The following is a 24886-nucleotide window of genomic DNA, read 5'->3' on the forward strand; positions in this document are numbered from 1 at the left end:
TCTACTCCACTTTGTACTCATGGCATTGTTTTTCTCTTCCTGACTTCTCCCCACCCTGAGGACAGGTCTAGCGAGTTGAAGACAGAAAGGCAGCCACTCCATTGGACAACATGCAGTTCACTGGTAATTTTGATAGGGCTAGTTGGGTAGAGGAGTGAATTTGGAAACTGAGTGAAAGTGGGTTCAGTGGTGAGTGGGACACGAGGTTGTGCACTACTCATTGGAAAATTTTGTCAAGAAGAGAAAAAGGATGGTAGGTAGGAGCAAATGTCAATTCAAGGTAGGGATGAAAGAGTATATAAGGATAGCAGATCCTTCACCATTTGTATTCTGAGAATGGTCTTATTGAGTCAGGGGAGTGTTAAATGCAGCATAAGGGTTTTTAAAGAAATCTTTGGGAAGAATTTGCCTTTGGTAGGAGGGAGGAATTCCTTGGTAAGGAAGGGAGAAGAAGACAATCTGGCAGATGGAAGGACCTTTATTGATTTGGTGGTGGGAAGATGAAGGAATTCGAATCTGGTGGTTTCTAGTTTTTCAATGAAGTGTGAGATCGAGTTAAATGATATAAGGCAGGGAGGGAAACTTACTTAGGTTTGGGAGAAAGAAGGCAGTAGTAAATTGTCTTGGGGTCTGGGAAGCAAGTTTATTAGGGAATGTTGTGTGGTTGCCAGCAGTTGGACATTTGAGGTCTGAAGTTAAATATTTAAAGTAAAATTAGTCTGTCTGTTGAATGATTTTCTCCAGCTGTATTCATGCACAGCTGCTCAGGTCCAGAGAAGGCAAGTAATTGAGCTGATCTGTGCTTGGGTTTTGCCAGGAGTGAGAGGGAAGCAAGGCAGATGAGATTGTTTGTAATGATTATAATGATGGACCTTGGACTCAAATTTAGACAGATTCATCAGAAAGATTTTAAAATCTCAGTCATGCAAGTATACTTCCATATTAAGAACTCAGGCTTAAAATCCGACCATCTGGGTTCAAATTCCATTTCTACTACTTACCATGAGACCTTGAGCAAGTTCTCTAAATGCTCTCTGCCCTAGTTCCTTCATTTGTAAATGGAGATACTATTGGCACCTAACTCATAGAATTTTTATTGAGTTAACACAAAGAAAGAGTTCGGAAGAGCACCTCGAACAGGCTGGACACTCAAATAATAGGCTATTATTGTAATTAAGGTCATGCGTCCCGACCTAGTGTGTCATCTTTGACTATGCACAGCCAAGAAGAACTATTTCTCTTTCTGTGATTATCTGAACAATATGGGTTGTTCTTTTTCTTACATTTGTATTTTTAATTAACTGACTCACCTTTAATTTTTTTTCTCTTGTATGTCTTTAAAATTGCAATTTAAATGAAATGACACATGGCAAAACTCACAAAACCCAGTTTCAAGCATAAAATTGAATAGATAAGTAACACATAAAGGTGTTTGGCTAAGCGTCAGTTTTGGGGTAAGCAGGATGCCTTCTCGTCATCTTGTAAGGTTTTATGGAAGAAATGAGGCCACTCTAATTAGGACAAATGGGTTTTAAAAAGTGTCTTCCCCAGATTAGTCTATTGCCCAGAAATCAGTATCTTATCAGTCTATCAAAATTACATGTGTTTTGCCGTTAGTTCATTGTCTCCTATATTGGACCATGTCGTTTCACAGCATTTTTGTGTTCTTTTCATTGGTGTACAATCTCATTTGTGTTTTACTTTCTGTGGCTCATCAGAACACGTTATGAATAATAATGGGTATAAACATATATCACTTATTAACCTTGCTGGTTTACTGTCTCCTCAAAGTCCATAAAATACAGAGAGCACATGTTATCATAGCTGTGACACTTTCAGAGGGAAGGGGTACTCTGTTAAAAAGTCTACAGGATAGCAAGTACAAACTAGAACTGACCAGGGCATTAAAGGATGATTTTAAAAACCAGGTAACGGAGATCTAATACACAGCACAGTGATTACAGACAATATTATTGCTTTAATATTCAAGTTTTAAACTTCAAAGTTTCTAGGAAACTGGATTTTAAATATTGTCACCACACAAAAAAAATGATAATTATGGATAGAGGTGTTAGCTAACACAACTGTGGTAATCCTACTGCAGTGTATATGTGTATCAGACCAACATGTACACCTGAAACTTATACAGTGTTATATCACAGTTAAAAAAATAAAAACAACAATTTAAATAAATAAAAAATGGGTAAAATCTTGACTCTCATACAAATATGAAAAGAGCATGTGTCAAAGATTTCATTTATCTCACTAATAAGGGAATGGGGAGAAGTTATAACAGGTTCCAAGGGGAATGCTAAGAACTGCATCCTTAGTCAAACAAGGGATGCTGAAACGAGTGTACCAAAAGGTGCAAAGCTGACAAACTGGTCAATATCCATAGGACAATAATCAGTTGCATCCCAGTGGACACAATTTGCATTTCTATGGACAAGAGCATTTGCACTGCTATCATTTTCTTCAGTTTGCAGAGTTTAAAATAGTTCAGGGACAATTTAAGCTTCATAGGACACCCACTGATTTTTTGGCCCCATCAGAGGCCTTCCCAGTTTTTCCCCACACAAGCAATCCTGGCATGGCTTGGCACCCAGGTGACATGTCACACATTCTCTAGCACGTGCTTCATGTGATCTTGGACTTACCTGTTCATTGCTGCTTTGTTAGATTTGTTTACAGTTTATCAAGCTGTACGATGTTAGGTTCTACTCCTCTTTCAGATTTGAAGTTGGCCAGAATCGAAACTGTTGTTGTTTTGGAGGCAAAATATGCTACTTTCATTCTGTTTTGGTTGCCTACTCTGGGAGGAGTTGGAAGCATTTGGGCTGGATAAGCTGAGCGATCTGCAGCTGTTCAAATACTTAGAGCCTTTGGGTTGATTGTGGATTTTGCTTTAAAACCCTCCCCCCACTGAAAAAAAAAAAAGAAAGAAAGAAAGAAAGAAAAAGAAAATCCAACAGCCAACTGCATCTACTACTTTTTTTTTAACTGTTGTTTGGTAAGCTGCAGTTATACTTTTGTAACCAGAGGCTGTGTTTATTTTCAGCGTTGGCAGTTCTGCCTAATGAATCAACTGGTACTGAATTCACAAAGGGAGATGCCGTTTCCCTCCCTCCATCTGTTTGCCAAATGTGTGTGTTCCCTCAGCTCCTAGTAGTGGTTTCACTAAGAAGAGCCATTAGCAAGCAAGTCTTCTCATTGAATTCTCAGCCGCTGCCACGCTGCCTGATGGTATTTTCCCTTCCTGGTTCCATAGGAACTGTTTGCCAAAGCTCCACGTTTGTGATTCTAGAGAAAGAGTACTTACATTTGTTGTTTACGTATGAAGTTTGGCTCTGCATTATTCAGAGCTTTAGTTTGGTTATTGAGCTTTGATTTGGTCCTTCACGATGAGATATCAGCCTCTGGAAGGTAGGGTTGCCATGGGGATTTCAATGACTCAGTAGAGACAGGGGTTATGGGAATACTGGTAGGCTGGCTAACCCTGGAAGCTCCTGATGAATTGTTTTTGAATTACACTCTATTTCCAGCAAATCCTTCTTTAGTTCTTGTTCATGGTAAGAAGGAAGTTATTCTATCAACAAAATTTGGAGGTAGAAGTGTCTTATTTTTTGTTTTTTGGTTTTTTTTACTTTTATTCATGCATTAGAAGCTCTTTAGGTTACTTAGGTTAAGTTACTTCTTACACATGAATGTGCATATCAACTACATGAGGGATTTTGTTAGGATGAAAATTCTAGTTCAACAGAAGGAATGGGGGTCTGAGATTTTGATCAGGAAACTTTTTCTTTTTTTCTTTTTTTTTTCTTAATATATGGTCTGAGATTTTGTATGGCTCTCAAGCTGTGGGCCACACTATGAACAGTAAAATTTATAGGTCAGACAGCTTCGGTACTCTCTCCATGGTCTTTGGAGCAACTTAGAGAGTAAGATGGTGGAATGTTTTGCTTGGTGCTCAGTAGCAGAATACAAAGTAGAAACATCCCACCTCTGCTTTGGTATCAAGTACCAGGTAGGGGAACTAGCCAACTTCCCAGCTCTTGCTGAGATAGACCTTCACATTTTAGGTATTTTATTTTGCGTGAGTTTTTGGAATTCCCAGGACATTTTACATACCCAGTTCCATATCTACACTTTAAAAGGTCTCAAAGCAAATTCTGAGTTCTCAGGGGTTCTGTTTATGCATGTGTAACAGTGATTATGTCCTTTTCCTAGTGACATATCCCACTTTTTGATATATTACATAGATTAAAAAAAGAATCTTCAGTTTCATTGTATGAATATTTTAATACCACTCTCTCTTGTGTACTGGGCCATTTCACTTAGCTTACTAAACAGTTTGGTAAGAACTGAGTGTTGTCTAAGAAGTCTTTGGAGTACTATTAAACGTTATTACTCTATTCTGACCTAGAAAAGGGACAGTAAACTATCTTTAAATATAAGGACACTGAAGTTAAGAGCTGTTCACCTCTCTCTCTGTCACACACACACATACACAAAGAAGGAACCTAATTATGTGGACCTAGTCTACCCTCATCTTATTCCCAGAAGACATCTAATCTGTGAATTAGTTTTGGAATTTACAGAAAGAAGAAAACTATAAAACTTGCTTCTAAAGTGAAGACGAAGCATCATGAGAAAAACTGTTCAATGCCTATAAGAAAAATACTGGTTAGCTGATGGAGGCTGATGGCCGAGAGAGGAGAAAGAAGTCACACTGGCAAGAGAGACTCACACATTAGGGGCGTAGAGAATCCAGATATACATGAAGAGGGTGCTGTTAGGTTTCCTTTCTTAGGTTTCCTTTCAGAGGTCTGTGAATTACACTGACAAAAGACAGATTAGCAAGAGAAGAGCATTTGTTTATGCCTGCTGTGCATGTACAGTGATGTGTAACTCGAAAGGATGGTTGGAATTTGGGGCTTATATAGCCAACTTTAGCAGTGGAAGGAAATTGCGGAGAAAGGCTCCTTTGTGAGGAACCAATAGGTTTCTTTAGGAGAGATAAGTGGGCTTTTGTGGGGGGGGAAGTGTGATAAGAAAGTTGGTGATGATGTTTGTTTATGCAGGTGCAGGTGGTTTTTCTGTCTTCTTCATAGCCGTGAAACTCCCCCAGAGAGAGGATTTATGGTAGCCCTCTTTCCCAGAAGTTGCTGCGATTAGTCCAATAAAGGAAGCTCCGAAAAGGTTCCTTTCTGCATCTGTTCAATCTCAGATGTCTTTAGCTTAAAATGATCTTTATGTCAACTCTAGGGTTCTGAGTGAATCCCCACAGGGGAAAAGGGCTAATTTACACCAAGGAAGGAGAGACTCAAGGTTAAAGAGGAGGGCGCCTCACTTGATTGTGAGGTGAACATGTTATTCAGAGTTAAACACTTCATTTCTCTGTTCTTTGGAAATTTGATTAGGACTTCTAAAGTTTAGCAACTCTTTACAGCACTTCTGCTCTCCGAGGATTTATTCTGAATGAGGATCTATATCTGCCTAACACAAGTAGAATTATTCTGGAAACTGCGTTGATCCAGCCGGCTACATCAAGCCTGCGGCCCCAGGGTCACACACTTCATATCTAGATTTAATTTTTAGTTGTAATTCTTTTCAAAATAGATAAAACAAAATTCTTTACTCATATTTTTACAACGTCACTGCTCACATAAAAATATCTTATTGTTTCAAATGGTAAGTAATAATTGGACATTGGGTTTCAGAATGATCCGTCATGGGGATAATTTTGCGTGATTTTGAAAACTTAGAATGAAAATTCTATTTGCATATGTTCTATGGGACATACATAATTTTTTTTATCCCCCAGCCATCAAACACAGACAACCTGTTGGGATCATCCTAAAATGACTGAACTCTTCCAGTCCCTTGGTGAGTGCCATTTTATTTAATTAGCCAAAACAACCGATAGTTGTGTATTCTTAAAAGGGAGGTAACCACCAGTTTTTCTTACACAGCATGGTTTGTTTAAAGGATTGTTTCACTGACACAGAAAAACAGTTGAATTTCTGAGGGCGATGCAGGAAACAGTTTTTTACCATTCTTGAGGGAACACGTGGTTTGAACTAGCATGAGGTTGATTTTAAAAGGAAGAACACAGCCTCCCTCCTATTGAGTTATCTTAAACTTCAGCTTTGTTTGAAAACAAAAACAATAACAGCACAGCCACCTTGAATCACCCTTTAAATTTCCTTTTAACTCACATTTAATGTAGTTGATCATACTAAATTAGCTTGCCTACTTGCATTTTGTCAAAGTAGTCATGAAAAGCTAAAATCATTTTAATATAAAAATGTAAGAAGGGGCGCCTGGGTGGCTCAGTCTGTTGAGCAGCCAACTACGGCTCAGGTCATGATCTCAAGGTTCGTGGGTTTAAGCCCTACATCGGACTCTGTGCTGACAGCTCAGAGCCTGGATCCTGCTTTGGATTCTGTGTCTCCTCCTCTCTCTGCCCCTCCCATGCTCATGCTCTGTCTCTCAATAATAAATAAAAACGTTAAAAAATTTTTTTTTAAATGTAAGAAGGGGTGCCTGGGTGGCTCAGTATGTTGAACATCCATCTTCAGCTCAGGTCATGATCTCAAAGTTTGTGGATTTGAGCACATGTCGGGCTCTATACTGACAGCTCAGAGCCTGGAGCCCGCTTCAGATTGTGTGTCTCCCTCTCTCTCTGTCCCTCCCCACCTCATGCTCTGTGTCTCTCTCTCTGAAAACTAAATAAAACATCAAAAAAGTAAATTAAAAAATGTAAGGAAACATGAGATGAGAATCCTGGTCTTGTAGATTTCTAGTAGAATATGATGTTGAACTGATTCTCTAGCCTCCTTTCTTTGAAAGAGTTTTCTTTTTGGGTAGGTGATGCAGTGCTGGAGAGGGAAAACGAGGCCCTAAGGCTCTCACACCAACCCATTTCAACATGGAGGGAGCCCCCTTTTTGATTTCTTTAGTTTCATTTCTTTAGGTTTCTCTCATGAGCTTTCATTTGGATGAGTGAGAGCAGCTACAAAGGTTGAACAAAAGAGAGAAAAGCCATGGGTTTCTTTCCTTTGTAAAGTGAGGGTACAAACTTTGATGATTTCTGAGTTTTCTTCCAGTTCTGCTAGTTTCTAATACAGATACTGTGTCTTTAGAAGACAGAAAGAAATTACAATACCTTTTCTTTTTTAATTTTTTAAATCAATGTTTATTTTTGAGAGAGAGAGAGAGTGAGCATGAGCAGAGGAGGGACAGAGAGACAGAGGGAGACACAGAATCCAAAGCAGGCTCCAGACTCCGAGCTATCAGCACAGAGCCCAATGTGGGGCTTGAACTCAGGAACTGCAAGATCATGACCCGACCTGAAGTCAGACGTTGAGCCACCCATGCGCCCCTACAATATCTTTTTTTAGCTTGATACCAAATCTTTAAGTTTTTTTTTTAATTGAAATATAATTGACAAATAGCATGATATTAGTTACTGGTATACAATATATTGGTTCAATATTTGTATTATGAAACTGTTACTACAGTAAGTCTAATTAACATCCATCACCTCACATCATTACATTTTTTATTCTTGTGATAACCCTTAAGATCTCCTCTTTTAGAAACTTTCAAATATACAATACAGTATTATTAACTATAGTTAACCTCTTGTTTCGAAAGATTTGAATATGGACTATAGGATAATTTTAACCATATCTATAAAAGGGTAGAAGAAGCAGATAGATCCGGATGGAAGAAATAAGACTAGCTCTATGAGTAGTGAGAGGGACAGCCTTATTGACAGAAAACTGATTGTCCTTGAGGAAGGTGCCTCTGGAGGAGAATCCCTCCCAGCAGTAGAGAAGGAAGGGCCCTGAGCCTACGGTGTGATGGATTTAAGCCTTCAAAAGTTAACAGGCCATGTTTCGTTTTCCTCATTTCCCTCCTTTTGCTATTGGATAATGCTTTCTTGAAAGCCATGTAGCACTACTTTGGAATGTCTCTCACTATGGTGCTAATGAACATTTAATTATTCTCTTAAATGCTGTGGATTTTGAGAGAAGAGTTTTTAATGAGAACAGACATAATACTTTTCCATCATCTGAAGTAAACAAATACATTCTTGCCATTCAATGTAAGTAAACTAATAAGCATGCTTTTGAATGTGTTCTCTTTCCCATTTCAGCTGACCTGAATAATGTACGTTTCTCTGCCTACCGTACAGCCATCAAAATCCGAAGACTACAAAAAGCTCTATGTTGTGAGTTATTCTACCAAAGTTAATTACTCGGAACTTTGGATTGCATTTGTTGTTTTTTGTGGGTTTTTTTGTGGGGTTTTTTGTTTTTTGTTTTGAGACAGAGATAAATGAAGATGGGGATGTGTTTGGAGAGTAAATCTGATATTCAGTGTATCACACTCAAGGAATTGGCTCTGTTTCTGTAAATGCTCTACTCTTTGCCCCATCAGCATGCATGCACTAGTAAAACAAATGAACATATGCCATTCTCAGTTGGAGAACAAAATTAGCCAAAATACAGGAGTAACATAAAAAGCTTTTTCAAAAATTATGCTGCCACCCAATTTAAAAGGATTAAATCAACAAATCAAAGTAGTAGATCATTGCCTTCTTAGTACTTTGTATTCATTTGGAAGTATAGGATTCCAGGGGTGCCTGGGGGGCTTAGTTGGTTAAACATCCAACTCTTGATTTAGGCTAAGGTCATGACATCACTGTTTGCGAGTTCAAGCCCTGCATCAGGCTCTGCGCTGACAGTGCAAAGCCTGCTTGGGATTCTTTCTCTTTCCCTCTCTGCCCCTCCCCCACTCGTGCACGCATGCTTTCTCTCTCTCTCTCTCTCTCTTTCTGTGTCTCTCTCAAAAAGTAAACTAAAAAAAAAAACAGTGTTTCTTCTGCAAGTATAAGATTTTAAACAGTTTGATTCAATGCAATCACGTAATATAGAAATACTAAAAAATAACATTCTTGATCCAAATTTGAACTGGCACCTAGAAAATTAGATAAAAGTCTCTATTTAAATATGTCTTGAGACCATTAGTATTAGCAACATGAACTTTTCCTGCAGGGAGTTTGTTCAGAGTAATATTCTGTGATAGCCATTTTACTAAAGGGTTATTCCTACCCCCAACACACATACCCAAACAACCTAAATTTAAATAGAAATATGAGTACTTGTAATAATAAAGTATAGATTTAATCTATCTAAATTCTCTTTGTGGTTGTAGTTTTGATGATTGAGTTTATTTAAAGAACACGTAGGGGCGCCTGGGTGGCTCAGTTGGTTAAGGGTCCGACTTCGGCTCAGGTCATGATCTCGCAGTTTGTGAGTTCAAGCCCCACGTCGGGCTCTGTGCTGACAGCTCAGAGCCTGGAGCCTGCATTGGATTCTATGTCTCCCTCTTTCTCTGCCCCTCCCCCGCTCATGCTCTGTCTCTCTCTGTCTCAAAATAACAAAACATTAAAGAACGTGTAGACCTTGTCAGATAGTTAATATGAGAAGTGACCTTTGTCTATATTTTTAAGGCAGAGTAATTTGAATAGTTCCAAATATTCTTGTTTGCTACTTTTTGTTAATAATTGTTTTCTGTCTAGGCAGTTCAGTGAAGCTTTGAATATTACTCTTTGCAAAATGATATATGAAAGTTAAAAACTCTTTAAAAGTCAGTAGAAATTAGAATTACATTTTGAGCTGGTAACATGAGGAGAGGTGAGGAAAGAGAAGTATAGAATCATTCAGAAAAAAAGAACACAAAAAACCCCCCACAGCAATGCAAAGCTTTAAAGTAGGGAAAACTTGGGCACCTGGGTGCCTCAGTCAGTTAAGCATCTGACTTTCAATTTGGCTCAGGTCACGATCTCACGGTTTGCGAGATCAAGCCCTGAGTTGAGCGCCATGCTGACAACATGGAGCCTATTTAGGATTCTCTCTCTCTCTCTCTCTCTCTCTCTCTCTCTCTGCCCCTCCCTGTGCAAATTCTCTCTCTCAAAATAAATAAACTTTAAAAACTTAAATGAATAAAATAAGGAAAACTTAAGTGATGTGTGGAAGAGAAGTCTCAAGGGCTAAAAACACACCTCTAGATTCATGGATGAAAGAAAACCCGAGGTGATTTTGATGCCCATAATCCACAGAGCCCCAGATGACGGAAGCAAGTGGTGCAGAATCACCAGTACAAAAAAAGCCAAGCCAACACACCCTGGCCAGTGATCTGTATGTTGAGCCAGAGGGGAATAGGAAGTGAATTAGGAACACACAGAAGGGACGTTCAGTGAGCTCAGTGAGTCCATGGTGACAGCAGTTTTGAAAGGGGACCAGCTGCATGCCCAGTATCCAGCTGACGGATCTGGAAGGTCTTCTCAGGCCTGATGAGCTATAAAATGAGGACAAATGACTCAGGGGCAAAATCTCCATTGACCAAAGACTGCTTTTTGTCATGATGAACGTGGTCCGAGTTTTCAGTAGTACTTCTGGCTGGATAAACGTACCAGCACATTTGGTGTTTTCCTCTGTTGGTTCTTTTGAATTCTCAGGAAAAAACTCCCTCCTACAGTTCATTCCTTCCAATCTGAGAAGAGCAGAAGAGGAATACCTCCTGCTTCTAAACTACATGACATTTAGAAATGTGCACTGAGAAAAGTGCCAGATTGCGTTGGATTATAAATATTCGAGCTGATGTGTTTGGAGCCACCTGGCCTCACTTTCCCCACTGCCTCTGCCCCCACTGCTCTCCAGCCCGGGGCCTTTACACCACTTGTCAGCTCACCTGTTTATGATTAATCTGTTCCTCCTTCTCCTGTCCTTTCTGTTCACTTGAAATGCCTTGACCCTTCCTCTGCAGTGGTCTGCAACCCTTTATTCCTCCAGACACTGTTAAAAATTTACTTCTTTTGGAAACGTTTACAAGCTAATCCCACCTGCCTCCAATTTCTCCAGAACTTTATGATTGCCTATAAGGACTGTTTCTCACCTAAGCACCATATGCTTGCCTTTGTGTAAGAGATAATGTTAAGAGGATTGTCCCGCCCCTGCCGTCTATGGCTTCAGGTCAGGGGTCCTCCCATTTTGTGTAAACCCCCACCCAGCATAAGGACCTAATGTAGAGGGCGTGCTGTCACTGCTCGGTCACTGTTCATTCATTTGTTGGCCTCCACAATTGTGTAGAGACTTGGTAAAGAGACTTGGTTCCCACACTCGAGGAACCTACATTCAGAGATAGCATGTTACACATGGATACACGCTTTCAGCAGATTCTTGTTGCCCTCAGAATGGAATGGTCTTTACCTTGGCCTGTTATTCTGTCCCCTCCGTTCACTGTGCACCACAGAAGACTCCTGCCATCAGCTCTAGTGGTTGACTGGAATGGCCAGCCCTGTATTCTGTTCTTCCTGCCTGGAGACCCCTTGTCTTAGCTCTCAATGTTATTCTTGTCTCACGCCAGGTACCTTCTCTTCCTTTGGCTTCCAGCCTAACTATTGCCTATCTTTAATGGGGCTTTCCATGATTATTTCATTCTAAAGTAGGTCACTCCTGATATTCTGTTGCTTAGATTCAGTTCTTTCCTTGTGTGGCACTTGTCATAATTCTTGATATTCTATTTATTAACTTACTTACTGCCTGTCTCTCTAAATGAGCTAAGTTTTCATGTGAGGGATGAGTTTGTTTTCTTCTCTACCTGCAGCCTCATTCAACTTCTGGCACAGAGCAGTCTCCTAGGATATACAGAGGGAATGATTTGAGTATAGAAGTTACAGGAGTAAGGGTGCCTGGGTGGCCCAGTTGATTAGGCATCTGACTCTTGATTTGGGCTCAGGTCATGATCTCATGGTTCATGGGATTGAGCCCCAAGTCAGGCTCTGCGCTGACACCATGGAACCCACTTGGGGTTCTCTCTCTCTCTCCCTCTCTCTCTGCTCCTCCCCCACGCACGTGCTGTTTCTCTCTCTCAAATAAATAAACTTTTAAAAATAATAAAAATATAAGAGTTACAAGAGTATACCAGAAAGCTGGTGTAAGAGGATTTATGGCAGCACTTCTTACTGTTAAAATTTGTTTAATTTTGGCATATTCCTAAAGGTGATACGATATTGCAGCAAACATCAGCAATCTGATGACCCTCGGGACTATAAAGTTGAATGAACAAAAACAAGTGGAGAAGAATATAGTACAGTTTGATTCTATTTATTTATAGTTCGAAATAATGAAAAAATAAATGCTGCATGATTTGGGGATACATATACTTTTGAAAACTGAAAGCAAAATGCAAAGATTAGCTGTTCTCCCTGTGATCACGAGGGGAGGCAATTAAGGACATTTCCCAAGGCATTTTCAAGATCCCAGTAACAGTCTCTTTCTTTAGCTGTGTAACGAATTAACGGGGATTGGTTCTACTATTCTTCTTTAGGCCAAACATGTGTATTATACATACTCTTTTGTATTCTTAGTTAATTTTTTTTTTGTAATAGGCAGTAACAGAGAAGCCAAAGGAAAGTGGTGTCAGAAGAGGGAGAGATACCCTTTGTCATGATGAACAAGGCAGGCTTCCTTGACTAGCAAGCATATAAGCCAGGCCTTAGAAGCCACACAGGATTTAGGCACGTGGCTATTTATTCAGGGGTAGGGAGGAAGGGACTTCTATGCATAAGCATCAAAGGTGTGGATGGAGTTTAGGGAACATAATGGAGTCTAAATGGAATAGGTTATGAGCTATCCATTCAGTATTTGGAAATGTCCTTAAAGTCAGTTTGGGTCCACATGGAAGGTCACTTTTTTTCATGAAACCTTTTCTGATTCCTTTGGTTGTTTGTCCCTCATGTTTTCAAAATGTTACATTTAATGTTTGTTTTTTATAGAGTAGGGTGCTGTCAGACCATTTTCTGTTTTGTGGGACCTAGGAGATAGGCCCAGTTTAGATAACATCTAAGGCAGAAGGAAGGATCCAGTGAACAGGGACAAGTACATAGTTCAGGCAAAAGATCATGGGAGCTGAACCAGCAGGTGGTGGTAGCAGGAGAGAAGAGGGAGAAGAGGGATTTGTAAGGAGGAGGGAAAACTGATGACTGGGGGGATTTGCTAGTTGATAACTGGCAGAGGGTGAAAGGGAGAGAGTGTCAGGGCATTTCAGGGTTTGCAGAGTCATGGTCTATAGAAGGTACTGACACCATTACTGGATTTCAGTGTAACGGGAACTCAAGATCTTTATTTGCAACATACTGAGATGGAGGTCCCCGAAAGAGAATAGTATAGCTCTAATTGGGAGCAGAACAGCAGGCGTGTGGGTCAGGAGTTTAGGTAGGAGATCAGGATGGAAACCAGAGTGTGGAGCCATCCAGAGAGAAGGCAGTAACTGAAGTAATGAAAAGTAAGTGAGGGTATCAGGGTCACAGAGTGAAGCAGCTGATACAAGTCCTTGAGTGCCACCTGTCCTTCTGAGATATCTGAGGAAGAGAGGGTAGGAGAGGTGCTAAGAAGGAATGGTCAGGTGCCTGGGTGACTCCGACAGTTAAGCATCTGAGTCTTGATTTCAGCTCAGGTCATGATCTCATGTTAATGAGTTCAAACCGTGCATCAGGCTCTGCACTTGGGATTCTCTGTCTCTCGTGTTCTGTCTCTCTCTTTCTCTCTGTCCCTGCCCCTTCCCTGCTTGTGCTTGCTCTCTCTCTCAGAATAAATAAATAAACTTAAAAAGAAAGAAGGAATGGTCAAAGATTCCAAGAACACGGGAAGAGTTACGGAAGCCCAAGGTCAGGTGCTGAACTGTGTGTTTTTGCAGAACCGGAGAAGTATGATCCATTTCTATTCGATCCCCTGTGCCTCATATGGGGGATTAAAAAAAAAAAGTCTGAAAGTTGGTTAGAAAATGATTCTGCTGTTTGTTTTATTTGCCACATGACTGAGCTGTCATTTGTCTCCCTTGGAAAGGAGAAAATCATAATTTTGTGCGATTTAAATGTAGTCAGTTTTTTAAAGGAACCTAAGTGTGACACATTTCAGGAAGATGTATGGCCTGGCTTAGGCACTAAGGCAAAGTGTCAAAGTAAATCACTAAAAATTGAAGACATGATAGTCTGTGGGATGTGGCACATTACTGTCGCAGCTACAAAGTGTGTTACAAAGGAGGCTTTTCTAGAAGAAATGCAAAGGCAGCACGATCCAGGAAGTGGTCTTTTGGAATTTGGTCTAGTGTCACTTTATTGCCATGTGTGGATACAATAGCAGTGCTGTGTTGCTGGCATAATTAGTGTTGGAATTGAGAAAACTCAGAGCATTTTGGCAGTGTTTGAATATATTTATTTGTATCTGTGTGAAATTATAGTTCTGTAGCTGCCGTCATTCAGCACTTCTCTTTGTCAAATACTATGAAGAATGAATTTGAATTTTGCTCCTGCCCTCTGGAAGTTTATAATTGAAAATAGTGTATGCTGCCAAAAAGTGGGATGAAAATGACATTGAAGATTCTAGATGGTTCTTAGTCTTCTTTCTGATACCATCTCTCACTAACTCATGTAAAACTTACATAAGTTATTTTTATAATTAGTTGACATTTTACCAATAATATATTTGACATTGGAAACAAATGGATTGACCTACTATCCAGACTTGTGAGTTTTATATTTGTTCTTTCTCTCTTTTTTTATAAAGTTTTCCCTGTTGAGTTGTTTTAGAAATCATTTTAATCTGTCTAGTTCTAAAGCAGTTCCTTTCCATTGTAGATAACCTGAAAAAAATAAATCATTCTATGTAGTGTTTAGGCAGCTAGAGTGGACACATTTCATGTCTTTAAAAACTCAAAATTAGTAGTTATCCAATGGTTAAAAATAGATAAATACGAAGGAAGCTATTCATTCATTTTATTTAACTGTCAAAATATGTCATTGTATTTTTTAAGGTAGTAGTTTTGTGTCAGGCAAAGAGGAAATAGATGGTTATGTTAAAATAAAAAGTTTCCCTAAGCTGATTTCTTTTAATATTAAAAAGTTCAATATGGAGATAGGGAAAACATTCTTTAAAGCCGGAATTTCAGTGAGCAGTCCTTAAATTCATGTGGATTCTGTAATTTTCCAAACCCATTTCTTCAGATCTAGAAGTCATTTCTGTACTCAATAAATGTACAGGTACATGGTAATTTGATAATCTCCTGTTTTCCTGTTCCCGGTTAGCTAATGGAATGACTAGAAGTTGATTAAAAAGAAAAATTAGATAAGTTTTCTTCTTTTTGTCTAAAACTCTTCCTCCTGGCCTGTGAGCATCTCCCATAGGGCACACGTGCCAGCCCTTCAAGTGCCACGTATCTGCCACACCATAACCACGAGCCACCCACATGTAAGCCACTTACCATCCACACTGCTGTTGTCATTTTAGAGCCCCACCCCCCCCCCCCCCAGACTTCCTTGAATTCTTGTCTTTTCCCAAGACATTCTGTCTTCCTGGAATTCTTTCCTTGCTTTACATGGTCTCTTGCATCTTATCCTTTAAGGCCCATTTCAAATCCCCACCTCCCAGGGGAGCATTTTCCAGGCTCCTTCTACTCCCTTATGGTAGTAGCTCTCATAGAAATCTATGTATTCTTCGCCTATTGTATTTTCACTCCTTAGTAGTACGCTTACTCTCCTTCTCTGACTGGCCATCTTTGAGAGCAGGGTCTCCAGCTTGTTCTTCTGTGCCCTGCTCTAGCCTGCTCTACCCTGCTCTAGCACCGGCCAGTCCCACCATAGATGTTCTGCACATGAAATGTAGAAGTGGGAGCAAATACATGGAGACCCATGGATGTGGGCCTGTACTGTGGACCTCTTCAAATCTCATGTAGCTACAGTGGCCTATATGCCAAAGCATCAAAGGAAGCAAACCAGGTTAGGATCAGATTGGGAGGGCATCCTAGACCAGGTTTGATTCAGCAGGAAGTAGAGAACAACTTCTTTAACTGACCATTTTCAGTGAGTTTTGTATCTCATGATGTGCATGTTGAAAAACAGAATGATTAGTTTGGCAGTGATATAAACGATGACTGGGAGGGGGTGAGCAGGTTGGTCTCAGGAGTTAGAAGAGCAGTGTCATATTTTAGATGTTCTACTATTTGGACTAGATTTATTTATGCCTTCCTATATTTATTATTTTTTTTTATTTTTTTTAACGTTTATTTACTTTTGACAGAGAGAGAGAGAGAGAGAGAGAGAGAGAGAGAGAGAGCATGAGTGGGGGAGGGGCAGAGAGAGAGGGAGACACAGAATCTGAAGCAGGCTCCAGGCTCCGAGCTGTCAGCACAGAGCCCGACGCGGGGCTCGAACTCACAGCGTGCGAGATCGTGACCTGAGCCGAAGTTGGGCACTCAACCTACTGAGCCACCCAGACACCCCAGTGCCTTCCTATATTTAAAAGTAGAAAGAGCCTTAAGAGAAAAGAAAAGTCACAAAAGGAAAGTAGGAAGAATTGATATTCCAAAGAGCAAAAAAATGGGATCAGATTGAAAAGTAACAAAGTTTAGATACAAAAGCATGAAAATAAGAGATGCAGATAAAAGAAGAGTTTAGAAATATAAGAATATCAATGTTACTTATTTCTTTAAAAATTGAGATTAGCTTGAAAGAGTAGATTCTTAAACTGAAGAAGCTAAATACTTAAGATTAGAAATGTTTTTGTTCTAATGTTGTTAGGTTGTATAATGTAATGCCTGTGCGTATTCCTTTTTCTCATCTGATTAGTGGATCTCTTAGAGTTGAATACAACAAATGAAGTTTTCAAACAGCACAAACTGAACCAGAATGATCAGCTTCTTAGTGTTCCAGACGTCATCAACTGTCTGACAACAACTTATGATGGCCTTGAACAAATGCATAAGGATCTGGTCAATGTTCCTCTCTGTGTGGATATGTGTCTAAACTGGTTGCTCAACGTATATGACACGTAAGTTGGCCTTTTTTCTCTTTAAAATATAATCGTCAAATGAAATGTGTTGATAATGCAAAATGTGTAAATTTTGAAGTGACTTTTTTGAAAAGGTACTTCCAAAGTACTTCTCTTAGTGGAAATATACATGTTAATTGTTGTACAAGAATAACTTTCCAAAATTTGAGCTCTTAACCAACAGTATAATGAAAAAGAATGTCCACCCATTATTTCAAGATTTTGTTTCAGTTTGTAAATGGTGTCAACTTTGTCGTATCATATTTGCTAGGGGAAACCTAATATAAATAAGTCCTATTTTCTTCTTCCAGAATGTCTTTTGGTGTGTCTTTTTTTGAAAGATAAAAATTTATATTTGTTATGAGTTAAAATAATTGACTGGCTCATAAGAATCCACTCTGCAATTTTTGTATGACAACCTAAGAGCAATTTGAATGGCAATTAAAGGGATTTAATTTCTCTTTTGGTATTAGCTTTATTTATTGCAATAGGGGTGATGTGTTTGTATGGTATTTTAAGTAATTTATGCTATAGGACACTCTAATATCTGTAATTTAATTAGATACTCACTGTTACATAAAGAGCACTCTCAACTTCCAGCATAACTCATTCGCCATTAATTTGGCTTTTTTGAATGTGACAGTGCATTTGTGAAATAATCAATTCTAGAAAGACCTGCTGTGGGCTGACATTTCTGAAACATTAGGAATTATTCATTCTTCTGGTAGGGGGTAAAAGTATGCAAAGATGAAATAAGAAAATGAGAATTGTTGTTTTTCTCTCAGACCCTAAAAGTTATTTTCTATTAATTAGCTGCATAAAAATTTGTGTTTCTCATCCTCTTATTTGATTTAGAGAGGAAGAAGATAGATGATAGTTTATAAATCCACACGTTTAGCAGCTGATTGATTCTGTATAAGAAGTAAATGGTGACAACAATAGCTTTAGGGATGATTTGATTAAAATTTTGTTTATCCTTTTGTTTAGAAAACTTTTCCTCTCTCAATATTCATAAATATAACAACAAAGGTTTTTTTTTTTATAAAAAAATAAATAGCCTTTGTGTACTTTAAGACTCTTAAGAAACTCACCAAAGAACAGATAGATAGCATGAATCTCAGTTATAATAATGAACGTGGGATTTACTATCTCCCTGTCTGGTATCTTTTAATACATTTTGTGTTAATGTGATTTTTTTATACTTCTAGGGTAAAATATGATTCTTGGCATTAATTCACTATTTAGCTAATCTTCAATTTTTTAAACCCCCAAAAGAGATATTTTCTATATAGTAAATTCATCCAAAGAGCTGGTCAATGAAATGTTTTAACTACAAAGCCTGTAACTTAATTTGATGGCCTGGGAAGAATGCTAAATTCATACAGTACTTAATTAAGAAGTTCATTAAGTTCTATAGTGGCAAGGTAGAGGTGCATATTTTGAGTAATGATTTAAGGAAGAATTGGAGAAAATGTTCAATCACCCTCCTCCAGTTCTAACATACTGCATTAGTTTGCTACGTCTGCCATAACAAAGAACCACAAACTAGGTAGCTTAATAAAAGAAATGTATTTTCTCACAGTTTTGGAGACTAGAAGTCCAAGATCAAGGTGTCAGCAGGGTTTCTTCTGAGGCCTCTCTCCTTGGCTTATAGATGGCTGCCTTCTCTCTGCGTCTTCACATGGTCTTTCTTCTGTGTGTGTTTGTGTTCTAATCTTATAAAAACATCAGTCATACTGGATTGAGGCCTACCCTATGACCTCATTTTAAGTTAATTACCTCTCTAAAGACTGTATCTCCCAAATATAGTCACATTCTGAGGTATTAGGTGGATAGAGCTTCAATACACGAATTTTAGGAGGATATAACTCATAACATATAACACATACATCTGCTGTTTTCACTGGACAGCCCGAAGGGAATAGTGCCACTTAGGTGAGAAGGTAGAATGTGAATGTGAAATGTTGTGATTCCTATTCTAGGGAATCAAATGCTGGCATATTTCCACTTTCCATCATCAAGTGTGGACACATGGAAAATGCTACACTAAAGTACTGTTTCTTATTTAGAAAGATGGTTTCTTGAAATTTTCCATTTTAAAGGAAAAAACGCTTTTAGGATTTATTTTCCTTCCATGCCAAAGAAATGTAGTGAAGATCGTGCTGGGTCCGAATGGTGTATGCATTCAGTCTGGTTTTCTATTTTGGAGAGAAATATCATGAATTAACCTAAGGGCGGGGGAAAACCCCACAAGCACAGTTAATTATATGATGGTAGTCTCAGATGGCCAGAGTTGATTGCCCAAATTTCTCTAACAACTGTGATTTATCAGTTTGTCTAAACAAGAGTTATTAACTCTTTTCAAGTCATTAGTTTTCTTTGAGAATCCAATGGAACTATGATCTACATTATCCAATGCACTAGGACATTTTGGACCCTAATAAGTCTCTGAACTTTGGAAATGGCACCACGATCTAACCTTTCCATTCATTCAGCTATTTTGATATTCACTCATTAACCATATATTTTTTAACTGCCTTACTTTGTGTAGTGTGATACAGCCAGAACTGATATTTTCCGCTCTTGAAGTATACTCAGGCGGCTCTTGAAATAATGAGTGATACACACCCAGGAGATCAGAGGATTCTGGAAGTAGAAGTACTTTGAGGATCTTCCATTCTGCCCTCTTCATTTTACTGATTAAGAAACTGAACCAGTGAGACAAGACAATTTGTCCATAACCACCAATGCAATATATTAGTGGTAGATAGGGAACTAATACTCGGGGTTTTTGATAATAACTTGACTATTTCTGCCGTATCACCATAGCGAAGAAAAATAGTATTTTATAAGTTATATTAAGTTTAATTTTTGTTTTAAGTTTTAACATGTGTCCAACTCCTAATATTATGATTTTTTTCAAAAAAAAATCTTTTCTTCCCTTGTGAATGATGAGAATCCAAATTTTTGGTTCTGGTTGCTTGGCAGCCAACCACTGCACTTTTGGCATCTCAATATCTCATCTGAAAAACTGAGATAAAAATATCTACTGTGCTTACCATACATAAGATATTTATGAAGGGCAAATGAACTACTATATGTAGAAAAGGCTTTCCAAACTATACAGATAAAATTTATTCCATTTATAAGTTCACAGCCTCACTCAGTCTTCATCTTCCCAGGTTAAAAAGCCTTCATTTTATAATCTTCCTTCTAAATTTAATAGAAATCAAAAATGTTTAAATCATGATTTAAAGCAACAGTCCGGAATGCTTGGTTTAAATATTTTTGTCCCACAGAAAATATTAACCTCATTTGCTACAGTGTTAACTCATTTTTCTACTATGCCAAGATGGATATAATTTTATAAGGTACATATCTTTCTAGTTAAACTAGTTTCAGAAGTTACTTATGAAGACTATCAGGGAACCGAATACTTAAATATTGGGTCATATTACTCACTAATAAATTTCTTTGTGTCCCTCTTCTCCCTCAAATCCAGATATCTTATTTAACATCGAAGCCCTCTATCATCTGGTTCCATATAACCTGGACAACTTTATCAACCATTTAGCCTTGATGCAAGTCTTTGCTACCCCTGAACAAGTCTTGTCTCCGATGCTCACACCCCTGTCTCTGTCCCCTTGCCCAGGCTTTTCCTATGGTAATCAACCTTCTCCTAGGGACAGTCCAGCTATGTCATGTCTTCAGGGTCGGATTTGAGGCTTATCTTTTCTTTTTTTTTTTTTTTAAATTTTTTTTTTCAACATTTTTTATTTATTTTTGGGACAGAGAGAGACAGAGCATGAACGGGGGAGGGGCAGAGAGAGAGGGAGACACAGAATCGGAAACAGGCTCCAGGCTCCGAGCCATTAGCCCAGAGCCTGACGCGGGGCTCGAACTCACGGACCGCGAGATCGTGACCTGGCTGAAGTCGGACGCTTAACCGACTGCGCCACCCAGGCGCCCCGAGGCTTATCTTTTCTATCATATGTTGTAACTACTGAGACTAATAACTACTCAGACTAATCACTAGTCATTAATAACTAGTCAACCACAATGATCTTGTACTTGATTATTCCCACGCATAAAGCTTAGTCTCCTATTTTCTTGTGCTTTTCCTGTTGTTTTCATGTCTCCTCTCTAGCTAGTATGTGACCTTATCACAGGTGGGAATTTTATCTTGTACTTTTCTGCTGGTCCTCATGATACACAACAATGCCGGATCACAGTACACCTTCATAACTATTAATGGTGTGATGAATGGATGATTGACGTTTTCAGTAGTCATTTTCTTGTGTTATCGCCATAGACCGGAGGTCATCCTCTAATACGCATCAGTTGGATCTTTTTTCCCATAAGAGATTGCTTTTCCCTTAGCCACATCCATGTACCAGTCCATCCACACAGGCTTTTGTTATCTTCTGCACGTCTGTTGTCTGACTGTCCAGAGAATAAAATTTCCTGATTTTTGGAGGGAAGAAGCCAGACATAGTCTATTTTTCTGTGATAATTAGGAAACACCTAAAAATGTGAACTAGAAACACAATTTGTACCATGGTTCAGTTTAAGGTTAATTTGGAAGTATTTCTATAATGGTAAGAAACTGCAATGAGTATATTAACTTAGATTTCTCCTTATAATGCTATATTTATTTTCAGTTTAAGTGTTAGTTATCTCCTAAGTCACTTCAGAATGTTGTGCACATGCATATTAAGGGTTTGATAAGCTTGTTGGGTGTGATTTAATATAGATTATAAACTCTAGGTTATTGAGCGACTGTTTCGAAAATACATTTTACTGATCTCTCAGCATGTTTTCCTTTTTTATTTATTTTATACTTTATATGTTATGGTATATATATAGAAACTTACCTGAGTATTTATAATTTGAGAATAGAAGATATCAATTAGTATTCATAGGAGGAATATCAAGAAGAACAAGATTTAAACACAGTTTGATAATAAGAGCACCTAAAATTAAAATTACATGACACAAATATTTATCTGTTTTTGAGATAGGATGAATTACTAAATTTTATGTAATGATAAAGTTACATAGACATTTAGTCATAGGTTTTGGGTATACTGTACTTGTGTATTGGAAACATATCTTGAGAAAATTGATATTAAAAACCTAAACTAAAAACAGATCCTGAATATGGAACAATAAAGATAACAATAGAGGGTTGGTTTTTTTTTTTTCTGGATTGTGTGTTATTCCATAGCAAGGATCATGTTGCAAATTTTTGTAGTTTCTGCATTCGCCGTTCCCCATCCCCAGGCTGAGGTACACTGGGAGATTTGATAGACAACTCTGAAATTCTTTGATAAATGACAGAATGAAGACAACTCTGTGTTTTTAAAGATAAAATTTTTCTTCTAGTTAACTTATAGTCCCTCATCGGCATAGTACAAAGCTATTTCCTGGTGTTGAGTAATTAGTATATTTTGTATTTAATTATAATTTAATACTTCCTCAAACAGAGGTTTCACACCTGTCTAGGTAAGATCACCGACTATTAAGTTGCAATAGTAATTTGAAAAAACTGAGTTGGCAGAGATAAAAATCTATGAAGACAGTAAGTTTTTAAGTATTTAACCAGTTATCAGCTCTCAGTATAATATTCCAGTTTTCTTACATTTGATTTTAGATATATCATTATCCTTTTCTTGCCTTATTAAGCTACATGCATATTATATATAGCTTTAGCTATTTAATTTTTCTTTTTTATTTCTTTGAGAGAGAGAGAGAGAGAGAGAGAGCGAGAGCACAAGCGAACAGGGGAGGGGCACAGGGAGAGGGAGAGCAAGAATCTCAAGCAGGCTCCATGCCCAGCATAGACCTTAATACAGAACTGTATCTCATGACCATGAGATCATGAGCTGAGCTGAAGTCAAGGGTCAGACACTTAACTGACTGAGCCACCCAAGCTCCCCTTTAGCTATCTATTTTAAATCTTGCATTTGTAATTATTAACAGATATTTTCTAATTCATAGTATTTCTGAAAATATTTTTTCAGCTTTATGATTATCATTTTCATTTTACCTTCGTTTTCCTTCCTAGTTCATGTGTTACATGTAAAGTAACTTCAGGCTACATATTCTTCCAGACTAGGTCAAACATCCTATTAAAATATGTCATGAAATTGTGGTATCGGCTTAAAATTGATTATTAAAAGTGAATAGAAAAATTGCATCTCTAATATGCAATTATTTTTTAATAGTTTACCCTCAAAAAATAGATATTCAGAAATAACTAGCCTACTGTTTATAGCTTTAAATGCATCTAACACATTGAGATTTTTACAATTACAGGGGTCGAACTGGAAAAATAAGAGTGCAGAGTCTGAAGATTGGATTGATGTCTCTCTCCAAAGGTCTCTTAGAAGAAAAATACAGATGTATGTAAGACCTTTCCTATACGATAGTGTTTTTGTAATAATAATGATAATAACAATCGATTGGCAGCTTACTTTATATGGTTTGCTTGTAATAAGAGTTTCCATTCTTTTTAACCCTTATGTACATGTACCAGGCTAGCTAAAGGGTGCCAATTAAGAAGTGATGTGGAGTTGTGTGAAATGAGGTGAGGTGCCTTGATGGAGTGAGAACCAACTGTATATACATCTTATTCAATTCTATCACCTCAGAATGTAAGCACTGTGACTTCTGTTTTCCAGCTGAAAAAAATGACTACTGAGATGGGTTGAAAATCCAGTCAGTGGCTGAAGAGGCTGTTACGGGGCTAGAATTAGATTGTAGATTTTTCTGACTCCAAAGCCCAAGTTTTCTCTACTTGTCTATATTTCCAATGCTTGAAAAGAAATTAAGATGGACTAGAACCTTTATACTATATTTATAGGAGAACTTTGCGTACTTCTAATGTCAAAAAAAATCGAGATGGGCTAGAACTATTACAGACATTGACAAATAATTATATTTTATAGGGTGAGAAAATAAAAAGTGATAAAATATTTTTATTTTGTTCTGTTTTTTTTTAATTCACCAAATAAATAAGTGGTATCCTTTTACCTGTCAGTTCATGAAGGGTGGGCATCTTGGCATTTTGAAAGGGATGGCCTGGGGAGCCAGGGACATCTTCCTTCAAATCTCAGCTTTGCCACTTAGTGGCTAAGTGACTTTGGGCCGGTTACGTGATCCCACTGAAGACCGCCAGCTAAGAGGCAATATTACTCCCATTTCACATTTCAAGAGGCTAAAATTTAATGGACTTCCTTCAACTGAAGGATGAAGCTAACATTTCTCACTTTGAAAGCAATTAGGGATAATATGTGAAAAGTACCTAGAAATCACAGTTGTAGCAATTGCTGCTGTGTCTCCACACTTTTACATTTTTCTGATTTAATTTTGTCCATAAAATGTGGGTGACTTGATCCTGCCATGCATGTCTTTAGATGTTTCTTCACAGAATATATCCGTACATTTTGGGGAGAAGGAATGTGGAGATGTTTGATCACAGGTCCTGTACATTTAATTGAGTTTTGCATCTTCTGTGAACATACATTTTTCAACAGTTTTATTTTCTGGAATGTCTGTGAGGTGATTTGGCTGTGAATTTCAGCTCTGGATCAAGATGGCTTGTTTTTCTTAAAACAGTTTGACAAGAATGTCATTGAAAAGAAATGTGGGATTTATAGGAAACAAAAGACTGATTGTAAGATCAGGAGGTGAGGTACCTAGATGGAGTCAGACCCTAGTAAACCATGCAGAAAAAAAAGCTTTGCAGAAGGTTTTTGTTCGGTGGCACCTTATGTATCCAGGATTTAAATTGTCTTCAGCATCATAATTGTCAAAAATAATCATTTTCAAAGCTAAAAAGGTTATTTCTACGAGTGGGAAAGGAAAATGTTAAGGAAAGCATCACTGTGCCAGTATGAGAAAAGTACTTTTCCTCTTCTGTAATTTGGGGTTTTCATGTGTTCCCGAAAGAATTTAGGGTTCCTTAAAAGTAACACTTACATCAT

The 24886-nt window shown here is 38.1% G+C and overlaps 1 protein-coding gene across 9 annotated transcripts in view; it reads left to right on the forward strand.

The window, feature by feature from the left end:
* UTRN (utrophin) overlaps positions 1–24886 on the forward strand; it is a 582930-nt gene that overhangs the window by 504679 nt on the left and 53365 nt on the right. For all 9 annotated transcript variants that reach the window (XM_042940000.1, XM_042940001.1, XM_042939999.1 and 6 more), the window contains 4 exons: positions 5825–5886; positions 8165–8239; positions 16697–16898; positions 23217–23302. In XM_042940000.1, coding sequence (XP_042795934.1) covers positions 5825–5886; positions 8165–8239; positions 16697–16898; positions 23217–23302 — 425 coding nt within the window. The remainder of the gene's footprint in view (positions 1–5824; positions 5887–8164; positions 8240–16696; positions 16899–23216; positions 23303–24886) is intronic.

The sequence above is a fragment of the Panthera leo genome, chromosome B2 (genome assembly GCF_018350215.1).
Source record: "Panthera leo isolate Ple1 chromosome B2, P.leo_Ple1_pat1.1, whole genome shotgun sequence".
NCBI lineage: Eukaryota > Metazoa > Chordata > Mammalia > Carnivora > Felidae > Panthera > Panthera leo.